The 11,785-nt window shown below is 36.8% G+C and overlaps 1 protein-coding gene across 21 annotated transcripts in view; it reads left to right on the forward strand.

Moving 5' to 3' along the window:
- MPDZ (multiple PDZ domain crumbs cell polarity complex component) overlaps nucleotides 1-10,332 on the forward strand; it is a 107,927-nt gene extending 97,595 nt beyond the window's left edge. For 20 of the 21 annotated variants that reach the window (XM_017830901.1, XM_017830908.1, XM_017830905.1 and 17 more), the window contains 8 exons: nucleotides 1,447-1,533; nucleotides 2,919-3,015; nucleotides 3,674-3,717; nucleotides 4,772-4,894; nucleotides 5,806-5,910; nucleotides 6,028-6,140; nucleotides 7,111-7,234; nucleotides 8,025-10,332. In XM_017830901.1, coding sequence (XP_017686390.1) covers nucleotides 1,447-1,533; nucleotides 2,919-3,015; nucleotides 3,674-3,717; nucleotides 4,772-4,894; nucleotides 5,806-5,910; nucleotides 6,028-6,140; nucleotides 7,111-7,234; nucleotides 8,025-8,171 — 840 coding nt within the window. In that variant the 3' untranslated portion in view covers nucleotides 8,172-10,332. The remainder of the gene's footprint in view (nucleotides 1-1,446; nucleotides 1,534-2,918; nucleotides 3,016-3,673; nucleotides 3,718-4,771; nucleotides 4,895-5,805; nucleotides 5,911-6,027; nucleotides 6,141-7,110; nucleotides 7,235-8,024) is intronic. The other variant, XM_017830903.1, reaches the window with a different exon arrangement.
- Nucleotides 10,333-11,785: the final 1,453 nt, after the last annotated feature.

The raw sequence follows: 11,785 nt of genomic DNA on the forward strand, positions 1-11,785 counted from the left end.
AAGGGAAGATGTAATAAAACTAAATGAAAATTGATTTATTCACAGTTCAGTTGGAAAGTATGACTTCCAACTTTCACACATTGTAATTTTAAAATCTGATTTGTGGGTTTGCATTTTATGTGAGGATGTGGTAATTTTAGGTGCACAGATTACTTCGCTATTTTTCCATTTTGAATAAGAGTTGTCCGTATGGTTTAATAGGAGCAGGAAAGAATGGTTTTCCCCAAGCTTTGATCAAGTCTTTTCCAGGACATAGAGAAGTCAACATTAAAAAGGAATAACTTAAAATAAAAAGCAATTTAGTAATAAATCTTTTTTAGTGTCAACTCTAAGAGTATAACAACAGCAAATGAGGGATGAAAACCATGTTTGAATGGATATGTCCAGTTGCTTTTGACATATTGGTGTATTACTGTGAATTTTTCTGACAATTACATGGTCCTCTCTTAAGGTAATAAAGATAAAACATGATAAATAAAGGCAAACTTATGTTAGGTTCTTGGTATACAGAAGTTCACACTAACAACTTCATGGTGAAAGAAAAAAGCAGAATAGCAAAAAAACTTTGAAATTTCTGTATTTGAATACATTGCAGATAGATGTCTTCTTTTGACACTACTTATATTATTTTGGAGATTCAATTTTCTAAATCTTGTTTGTGATAATAACTTATCTGTCTCTTCAAAATAATGTCTTGGTTTCTAACTATTTGATAGAATTTTCTTCTAAGAAATGCTTTTTATATAGATATGTGGATACTTGACAGTATAATTAAAAGCTTAAAGAGTAGTGAAAGGACTTTACCATGTGCAATCAGTCCATATCACCCAGCTTCTTGCTGGGAGTCAGATGCAGAAAGTTCACTTAAACTACAGATAGATGTTTAGAAAATTTCCTGCCCAAAATTTCTTTAGTTGTGTTGGTGTCTATCCAAAGTAACAGATAATTTCAAAACTGTGAGAGAGACGAGTAACTTCCAGTTTAAATACCATGTTCTCAGTCATATAAAGAGAAATAATGATTAAGACTTTGAGGTATTACGCTGGTTTTAGTGTTTATAGTGAAAATGGTCAGTTTCATTATTCCTTTAAAAGTGCCAACTTGAAAATAGATGTTGACATTGCAAGAAGACAGAACTACTCCTTATTAAGGGACTCTGTGAAGTAGCAGAGTTAGTCTTCTTGTGTGATTTTCATGTCTGCATTGTAATACAGGTTAATCAAAAAAAATACCCTGCTCAGTATTGAATATCATGCTGTACTTAGTCTGTGTGTCTCTGGTCCTGCCATGAACTCTCCGAAGGACTCATTTCAGGTTGCTAGTCGATCACTCTCCCCTCTGTCTGTATTTTTTTCTTATTCCAGTGGCAGATAAGTGACTTAAATATTGTCGTAGGCTTTGATTTTGTAGACAGAAGAGGTGTGTTATAAGTGACTGGTTCTTTAGTGTTCCTTAGGTACAGTAAGACTAGAGGTCGGAAGAATAAAAGCTGGACCCTTCCACTCTGAGAGGAGAACATCCCAGAGCAGCCAGGTATATAACTGTAAAACTGTTTAGTTTGGAAGAAATAATGGTTAAATAATGAAAGCAAATAAAAAGAAGTGGGTTTATGATGACAATGGTTTTCCACGTACCTGATCCAAGATGAGCCCTTCCCAAATCTTTGTTCGCGAAGCCTAGCTGTGTGATCCAAGATGGAAAAATTCTGCAGCTTTTCGGAACATATTTTTATACATTCACTTTAACATATTGTATCTGATATAGACAGGATCCAGCTAAAAATGTAGCCCAGAAATGGCTTTGCTCCAGGCTTCAGCCTGAACAGCATACAGAACTCCAATTCTTACCAATACCAGAAGAAGTTAGTCAACCTCTTTGTTACTTTCAGAGTGCTTGGCATGCAATGGAATACTGTTCCAGTAAACTTAGTGAATTTCTCCATTCTTTGCATGTTTTTACTATTATCTTGGTCACCAGAAGCAAGAAACCTGCACCCTTTCCATCAGGCTTCTCTTTTTTATTTGATTGTTGGCTAATGTTATAGTGTTACAAACTCATATCAATTTCTGTATTTCAAAGCATTTTTCATGTGGTAGCAGCTCATACTGTCGTTCTCTTCAGTAGGAGCTACATTTCTGAGAGCTCACAAGTTACCTTAGAACTTTTTCTGGTTGTAAACTGAGTATGCAGATCTCAAGTACTGAAGATAAATAGTTTTAAAACAAATCATAATTAAACAGTTTCAAGTGAGCAGGGTTAGACAGGATAAGACTGAAATGTTAGGCTCTCTTCAAAATGGGCATTGTCAACCAAGATGAAAACATGCAGACTCTGTCTGGTCTTATTCTAAGATGAAGCTCACAATGTTGAATGTTTTGAAGAGTGTGTAACAATCAGTGAACTAACTAGTCTGGTCAGGAACCATGTTGTTCCTTTACTTACCCTGCTGGTATAGTGAATATCTTTCTGAAGATTGTACGGGTGAAGCTGAGTGGAGAGCGTAGTCTTAATTTTAACTGATGCAGTAGGTGAATATTCACAAGTACATATGAGAATGTATAAAGATCTGTCTTTTGTGTTCTGTCCCTACTGTGATAATTATGGCTAACTTGCATTAGAAGATCTCTGCGAGATGATAGAAGGTGCAAATATAATGGCCTAGTCATGCCCTTGGAAGCAGCAGTTCAAAGCTTTGCATGGGGTTATAAACATGAAATCTCTAAATTGGTCTAAGGATGTTTCAAAGAGCCCTCTAGAGTGACCAAGAAATATGTGGATTTTCTCTGTATCAGCTTTAACTGGGCACAGAAAAAATAAAATACAGCAGAAAATACACTGAATACAGCTAGTTACAGTTTTACATTTATTAATTGTATGACTGAAGCGGCTCTCTAATCCCAGTCTTACACTGTGTTTAGGTCAGTGAAGGAAGTGGCAGTCTCTCATCATTCAGTTTCCCCATTTCTGGGTCCAGTGCACCTGAGGTCTTTGAAGGTGGTCTAAAGAAGAATACCAGTAAGTTTGGGGGGGGTTGGTGCTTTCAGTATTTTATACATGTGAACTGGTAGCTGAGATCTTTTGCTGTCTCTAGAATATTGTAAATTATGTGATGTAGGCCTTAAAGTGATTCCTTAGTAATTGAAATGGCAGGGGCAGTTACTGCTCAGTACATCACACATACATATTGTAATACCTTTTTATAAAAGAAACTAGCAAATTCTTGCATCAGCTGAGAATCTAAGTTGAGCCATAATTTTCTATTTAATCTAAATACGTCTTCAGTCAAGCTGTCTCATTCATAAAAATCCAGATACTGTATAGTTATATGAAAATACATGCGGAATAGCTGTCTTATGCTTAAATGTGGAACAAACTTACTTCTGACCAAAGTATTGCTAGCAAATATTAGTTTTTCCTATTCTATTTGAGCATACTGAGCAGTTTTATTCCAAACGTTATTTAAATGGAGAAAATGATTGATTCTCTCACCTACTCTAGGAGTATTTCAATCCAATTAATGTAATGACAGCCACTTTCAAATTGGCTTAAAATATATATAACAAATCAGCAGAAAGTTAGAATCATCATAATGGTTTGGATAACTTTATTAGGAAAGTTTTCTAGGAATGCTAGTTTTAACTTTTTTTAAAATTTATTTTAATTCATTTGACAGCAGCTTCTGAAATACAGGGACTAAGAACAGTTGAAATAAAAAAGGTAAGTTATAGCATGAAGTGGTATATATCAGGAACAGATGTTGTAAATGTTGTCAGTAGGTTTCTTTACAGAAAAAAAGTCTAGACCTATTCATTGTTTTGAGAGAGGAATTGATATGGCAATAGAAATTAATTTGTCTATCTTTTCAGGTCAGGACTGTATGATCTCCACTGCCTATATTTTTATGTAAAATCAGTGTGACTTACTCTGTCACGTTTTGTCAGCTGTGTTGAAAGCAAAAGAAGGAAGATTTACTAAGAGATAATGGGACCTAATTTTGTTACCAGACTGAGTTAAATCCAAACTCTGTTTTGGTGAAGTCAGAGAAAGTTGGAAGGCTGCTTTTTTGTGTTTAATATTTTTCTGCACACATATTTTTAATGAAACATACAGCTGTGAGGTTTTCAACTGTGAAATTCAGTCACCTTCATTATGCATGTGAACTTAGTCACAGGCGGCTTCTTATGGTCCAAAATATTTATATTTATTTGACTTTGCCTGGCGTCTGGTTTACTTGATTACATGGATTGTTTTTAGCCATTTTCTTTTACAGTAGAATCTGCAAATACCAGTTTTACAATATCAGTTTTTGCAGTGAGGTATTCAGGTGTGGTGCAGTAGTAAACAGCTGGTTTTGCTCTTCAACACTGGGGCACTAGGGGGAGCATAAAGCTTAATTCTAGTGTTTGGGAGGTTCATGATAGGAAGTTGATATAGACAATACTAAAGACAGCAATCCCGTCTCTTCGGTTTTCCTTGCTCAGACTTCCTATGCTGAATTAAGGGACTGATGCTGAATTCTGTGCTTAGTTAATAAAATATACAACTAAATTGGCAAATTTTCACCTACCACTGAGAAATAGAAACATCTCTTGTGGACTCCGTGCTTTCTTGAAGTGATGCAAAGTGTATTATCTTAAAAAACGGCTTGAGACACAGGAATTCTGATTTTCATGAGACAAGGTGCTTAGTGATTTTTTGAGGCAAGCGTGAAGTTCTCTGTATGTGTTTTTCTTTCCAGAAAAATCTTATTTTTTTTTCATTACTGTAACAGAGCCCTGCAGATTCACTAGGAGTGAGCATTGCTGGAGGTGTAGGAAGTCCTCTTGGAGATGTTCCTATATTTATTGCCATGATGCACCCAAACGGAGTTGCAGCTCAGACTCAGAAACTAAGAGTAAGTTAATTTTTAAGAAGGCTGTAAAGATTGCATGGGTAATGCACAGTAATTACTCTAGACAGGCAGTAAATTAGCAGTTGGGTGATACAGTCATAAGTGCTTCTGGCTGCATCAAGAGTTCTTGCTGTTTGAATTGATGAAACAGCAACTCAGATTGGTAGCATGGGAAAATGTAATTGCTGAAATGTACTAACTTAAGAAAGGAAGTCCTAAAGCAATTTTGGATCTTAGAATTAGTCAGCTTCTGAAAATTAAAAGCATAGAAAGTGGTTCAGAAGGATACATTCTGTAAGCGAGTGCCATTGGTGTGTGGTGGTTGTTCCTGCAACTGTGGGTATGCAGTATGTTTTATCTCTTATGTTACAGAGATAGTGCTTTTTGGGTTCTGAGTTGAAGTGGGAGGTCCTTTCTGATAGTGTATTTGAATGTGTACTGTATCCAAGCTGTATCAGACATAGTTGAATTTGACTCAGGTCTCCTGGAAAGTGGACAGTGTTATTTCAAGCTGAATTCAAACACAGAATCTCTGATGATAATTTGCTACTTGAGTCTATCTTCAGGTGACGTGCAAAATGCATCTCTGTTTTTTACATGCTGTGCATTTCTAGAATGTTAGGATCAATTCTGTAAACCATCATTACTTTTTTACACTGAATACGCTAAACTGTTGAAATTTGCTCATTCTGATGTTGACTTTCCCACTTTTATAGTGGATTATTATGCAGTTAAAAGGGTTTTTTTGCCTACAAGAGGACTGTGAATGTACAGTTGCTAATTTCTTTCTTCCTGCCATATATTACTGATAAAATCTGGCTAAATGGAAATAGACAGATCTGCTGTTGTTGAAAGAAGTGACAAATAAATCTGTTTGTCTAACTAAGTTAGATTTTCTACCTTTTCTTCTGTAGGTTGGGGACAGGATTGTTAGCATCTGTGGAACATCTACTGAGGGCATGACTCATTCCCAAGCTGTTAATATCTTAAAAAATGCTTCAGGCATTATTGAGTTGCAGGTAAAAAATCTTCAGTGACATTTTGAATACTTTCTGAATACTGTTTTGCCAGCTCCTACAATGAATTATTTTAGTGTCAGCATTCTTATTTTATTGGTTTATGAACTCTGTTCCTAGGTTGTAGCTGGAGGAGAAGTGAGTGTCATAACTGGTCAGCAGCAGGATCTGCCTACATCCAGTCTTTCATTTGCGGGACTAACTTCAACTGGTATTTTTCAGGATGATTTAGGGTCAGTAACTATAGAATATACAACTTCTGTAGCCAGTTGTTTTAGATGGAACTCAATCTAAAAATCATACAAATTCTAGCAAATAATAGATGAATTGTTTGGCACAATCATGATTAACACACTGGTGTTATGTGGCACCTGTAGGCCAGTGGTTCTCTTCTGTATTTTTCATTATATGATTTGCTATGCTGCAATTTGTTTTTGAACTTCTGTAGTTATGGTGCGATTTGATTTCCTCTACATTCTCCATTGTTTCACTGAGATTTGGTAGCTGGGATTAATTGATACACCAAAAAAAGTACTTGTGTTTCCGTAATGTGCTTTCTAGCGCTTGGATATCATGAGTATCGGATGTATTTGATATACCTTGCTTCTAATACACTTGCAAGGTACATTACGTAAACAGTTTTGTCTTAATCTCTGTCATAGATCTGAGGCACTTTTCTTTTAGGAACGGGCAAAGAGAGAACAGGGTTCTGTAGCCACACGTATCTACTTTGAAAGGTAGAATTTCAAAATTTCATACAATCGAAGTATATGTGGGGGAATATACCTACAGATGATGTGTGTAAACATGTACATGCAAATACACGTTTATCTATTAGAGGAAGAGAGAAGCAATCAAATGTTATAGCATAAATTGATGGCGCTAATTTTAGGCATTACAGGATTTTTGAAGTAGATGTTATGGAAACTTGAGGTACTGGCATTGCATCTGTACTTCACTGGTAAGCACATAGCAGCCATAACTATGTCTTGAGCTGTGTGTTTGAAGTAGCTACTTTTACGTAACAATATAGGCATTAGACATTTACAGTGTTTAACACAAACTTAAATAACCAGTTCATTACAATAAAAGTATTTATAGTTAGAGTAGAAAGGGAAATGTATTGATTAGCATAAAAGAAATATTATACATGTTAAATCCAAAGTTCAGACAACATTACAATACTCTTTTCCCTTTTCTTAGACCTCCTCAGTACAAGACTATTACTCTGGACAGAGGACCGGACGGCCTTGGCTTTAGTATTGTGGGTGGCTACGGCAGTCCCCATGGAGACTTACCCATTTATGTGAAGACGGTGTTTGCAAAGGTAGGTGTAGGTTTGTTCAGTCAGTCCATTTATTAGTTCACTCAGACCAAATCATGGCCTTAGTTGGCAGCAAAAAGATTGTTACAGGTTTTCCTTTTTAGTGTAAGTGCTGGTCAAAATGTGCCTCCAGTAATTGAAAGCTGTAGTCTTCAAAAGATTCAGAATTTCTAAATACATGTGATCCAGCATATGGCATTCTTTTCCACATCTCAAAACGGGAATTGTGCACATACTTAGAAAAACATTTCCCTTGCCTTATATTTAGAGTACGTTTTCTTCAGGTAGTAGCGGAAACTATATTATTGAACTTAGATTGGACCTTTGGAGTAGTTCAAATACTAACCTGAGTTTAATAGTTTGGACTGCTGTAGGAAACAGCCCTGAGTCAGAGAAAACTGGAATGAAGAATCCTAAATTTTTATGGTAAATCAGAGTGTAGAGCTGGGTGTTAGTGACTGAATTTCTTAAACAAGTTGCTGAAAACTTCCTGGAGTCTTGAAAATTCTAATTCTATGATAGCAGGGTTTAAATGTTTTACTAGCTGGACAAACAGAGTTAAGGAAACAAAAAAAATCCTGTAGGTCTGATTTGTAGATGTTGTGAAACTTAGGGCAGGGCAGACAACTGCACTGTAGTACAGTTGTACTACAATTGACTGTATTGGAATCATTGAAAATCAAAAATGTTTCAAGGGGTTTGTACACTGTACCAATCTTAAACCATAAGGACTGTGTCCTTATGGAAGAAAAAGAAATGCATGAGTCTGCAGTTATGTGTTGTATCGTTTCAGGGTGCAGCCTCAGAAGATGGACGCCTGAAGAGGGGCGATCAGATCATTGCTGTGAATGGGCAGAGCTTAGAAGGGGTGACTCATGAGGAAGCAGTTGCTATTCTGAAAAGGACGAAAGGATCGGTCACTTTGACTGTATTGTCATGAACTGGCTGCTTGAAGGGTTAGGGTCAATAAGACTGTATTATTTACTTTCCACATAGTAAAGAGAATGGAAATGTTTGTACAGTCTTCTTGCTCTTCCAGATTCACAGGACTGGGTTACAGCAGTGAAGAAAAGTAACATTTAACCATATTTCTGTATCCAATAGAAGTACTTCTCTTACTGTCAAGCCACTGGGATGAAGTTATGTCAGCTATGGAAAGAGGTGGATATTTTTCCTATTAGTAAGTCAGCAGGGAAAAAAAAGAAAAAAGAATGTTTGCATTAATAACCACACAACAAAACTGAAATGTTTTGCTAACAGACTTCGGATATTTGAATAATGTTGGAAAAATTACAAATTCACGAAGTCAACAAGGGGGTTGCATGGGTAGCAGTAATCAGAAAACAGGAATAAGGTTACTGAAGAAAAAAAGTACTAATAAAATAGAGACTTGGGGGATAGAGGGAAGAGTATGTAATCTGGAGGCTGATTATTAATGGACTTAGATGGTTATTTGTAACTAGATGATCTTTAAGGTCCCTTCCAACCCAAACCATTCTATGATCAAGTAGAAGGGGATGGGTGGGTACTTGGCTGGGTTAGTTTGCTTGTCTGTTTATATGTTTAAATTTCCTAAGTCATGGTGTATCCCCAAAAAAGAGAAAACTGTGTTTCATTTTGTCTTAGATTTGAGGGTTTTTTTTGTTTTGTTTTGATGTTTGTATGTTTGTTTGTTTTATTGCTTTGTTTGTTTCTCATTTGTTGGTTTGGGTTTGGGGGTTTTGTTTATGTGGGTTTTTGGCAGGGAGTTGAGGCTTGTGTGTTTGTTTCAAAAGGAGAGGACTTGTGCTCAGGGCCAAAAAATTCAGTGCTAGTGGAAACTGTTCCTGGTGAATGAGAATGCCCAGCAACTGCAGTATTAGAAGAGCTAGACTTTTATAATAGTAGTATTTTCTAGTGTATATGGATGTGAAAACTACCTTGCCAGTATGAAATGTCTGTAAGCAAAGGTTGTTCTCTTCCAATGTGCAAGACTAACTACAGGCTCAATGCAGACATTTCTTCAAGCTACATGAATCAGAGCTATGAACAAACTGCTCAGAGCAGGTTTACTTGGCTGCTGACAGATGTCTGGATATCTTTTAGGCCAGTGTGGAAGAAGTTGATGTTACGGTGTTGCTGCTGTTACCAACAGCAGCAAAGGTAGAGTCCTTCTTGAACTGAGGAGATACAAAACCAGGACTAATGTGTTGAGGATGGGTAAAGGCCTGAAAATTCCTCCCAGTGGAGGTGAAGAGTAAGACAGCAGTGAACATTTGCATCAGTAATAAGCAGAAGAGATTTGAGAGCCAGAACTATTTTTTTGGGGATATTGATTTTAGAGGCACAAATACAAGATGTGTCTAGTAAGTACAATGCAACCATGGAGCTGTTCTTTGTTCAGCAGTGTGGTCAGTAAATGTATCACTTTTTCCTCACTAAAACTTTATGTAAAAGTAGCACTCAATGAAGCTCTTAGCTGATTGTAGCCTGCCTGCCTTTGCCTGCCTTGCTTCTAGGAATCTGGCAGATAAAGCACGCTTTCCCCGTGATTTATTTTCCTGCAGAAAAATTTCACTAAGTCTTTTGAGGGAGAAAGATACCCAGCTAACTAGCACGCTAATTAGCAGAAAGATCCCTTGTGTTGATTCGCCAAAAAAATGTAGCAAGAAGGCCACCATGTCAGTTGTCATTTAAGAGAAATCCAAACTGAAATGCAGGCAATGCTCAGGCCATCATTATGGGAGAACACAAAAGACTAGCATTTGTTTTACTGGGGTCACAAAAGCAGTATTAGAAGTGTCTGTCAAATAGTATTAACAAATTGATAGCTAAGTGTAAGCGAATTAACAAAAAATCCACCCCTTTGTCTTTTTAACTGCTCTAGAAGTTACACTGTGGTAGGCTAAGATGGAAGAAATCACATGGTACCATTACTGGATGCTGCTGTTATTGAATTGCTCTTTTATACTTATTTCTTGCATAGTGTGAGAATTGCCTACATTAGAATATGTAAAGTCACTTTACATAGTATCTATATTTGTAACAGAAGTAGTTTACAGCTATTTTGTTACTGCTTTTGTGTCACAATGTGGGATTTAAATAAATAAATTCCAAACTGTCATGATAAAGAAGTAAAGTTGCAGGTGTGTTCCTGATTGCTTTACAATGGCATGCTTGCATTGTTCATTCTGTTGCGAAAGATGAATTCAAAATAATTTCATAGTTATAAAAAGGCATTACTCTTATGTGAACCTTAATTTATTTTTTTTTTAAGATTTTATCTTCACTTGCAAACTCGTTGCAAATCCATGAAACTATGAAGCTGTCTTGCTTTTTTGTGCCAGAGATCATTATTCATTTTTCAGTCTGTTTAAAAAGCATTTCTTCAGGCATGGGACTTGCCATGAGGGATCAACAGTGAGCCATGGAGCCTGTGACTCAGAGAACAGGGTCTCCCAAAAGCCTTATACCCATTTTCTGGTCAGATATCCATCCCTTTCTTTTAACTTTGCTTACCTCTCAGCTATTCAATGTGGAAGAGTAGAGTGGTGTTAATGAAAAGGGTAGACAAAAGCTCACTTGCAGTTCCTGAAGACTTGCTCCCTGACAGGTGTGGTGGTTAGGAACCCACCGCTGGGTGTAGCAGAGTCACTCCTTGGTGGGATTGATGCATACTCAGCAGTTTTAAGTCCTGCATATGGGTGTGTCCCACAAATCTGACAATCTTCACTTGCAGTCCTGGAAATCAAGGTGGTTGGTTGACTGGGGGATTTTTTAAAAAATCTAGCCTTGAACATCTTGGCTTTAATTTAAAGATTATGCAGAGGAGCTACTTTAGTTCTACCTTTTTCTCCAGTTCTATCAGATACTTCTGTTTTTAAGCATCTACAGAAGGAGAAGTAATCCACTCAAATTTGTTGTTAGTGTAGGCTCAGAGTTTGTTCTAACCAAATATGTATGTTGATTACTTCACAAAAATGTTTGTGGACACGGTCTCTTGGCAAAGCTTTTACAGCCCCTTTCACAACAGTGAATGACAGCAGTGATTGCCTTCATGTTAAATTGTGTGTCTAAAAACACCTTTGCAATAAGGATAAATCTGGGCAAGAGAGTGAATTGCTGGAGACAAGGTGGAAATCTCCTGGTCTGAGCTGATTTTCCTATTATGACTAAGTATGCTCTCTTTTCAGTCTAAGCCTTATCTCCCTAGGAATAAATTGGCTTTTGTTTGTTTCGAATGGCAGCTCACCATCAGGATTCTGTGTATATAGTCTCCCTCTGGAAAAAAAAGCCTTTCTATTGTGGTTACTAGAGCTGGAAGAAAAAAGTATAACTGGACCTTTGTTTTAAGTGCAGATTTATGGAATATTAACATTTAATAGAAATAAGTCATTAACAGTTTACCGTTTGCTGTCATATATTGTTTTCTTCTTTCCACTTTAGAAGTCACAGTCTCTTCAAAGCTCTTTAATTTGCCAGCAGCCAAACCATTCTGGTCAGCACTTCTCCCATTTCTTTTAATTGGTATGTATGTCTTGGGCTGGTGGGGGGGAGTTATTATGTGTGAGGGGA

Source organism: Lepidothrix coronata, unplaced genomic scaffold (assembly GCF_001604755.1).
Source record: "Lepidothrix coronata isolate B3197 unplaced genomic scaffold, Lepidothrix_coronata-1.0 Scaffold185, whole genome shotgun sequence".
Lineage (NCBI taxonomy): Eukaryota > Metazoa > Chordata > Aves > Passeriformes > Pipridae > Lepidothrix > Lepidothrix coronata.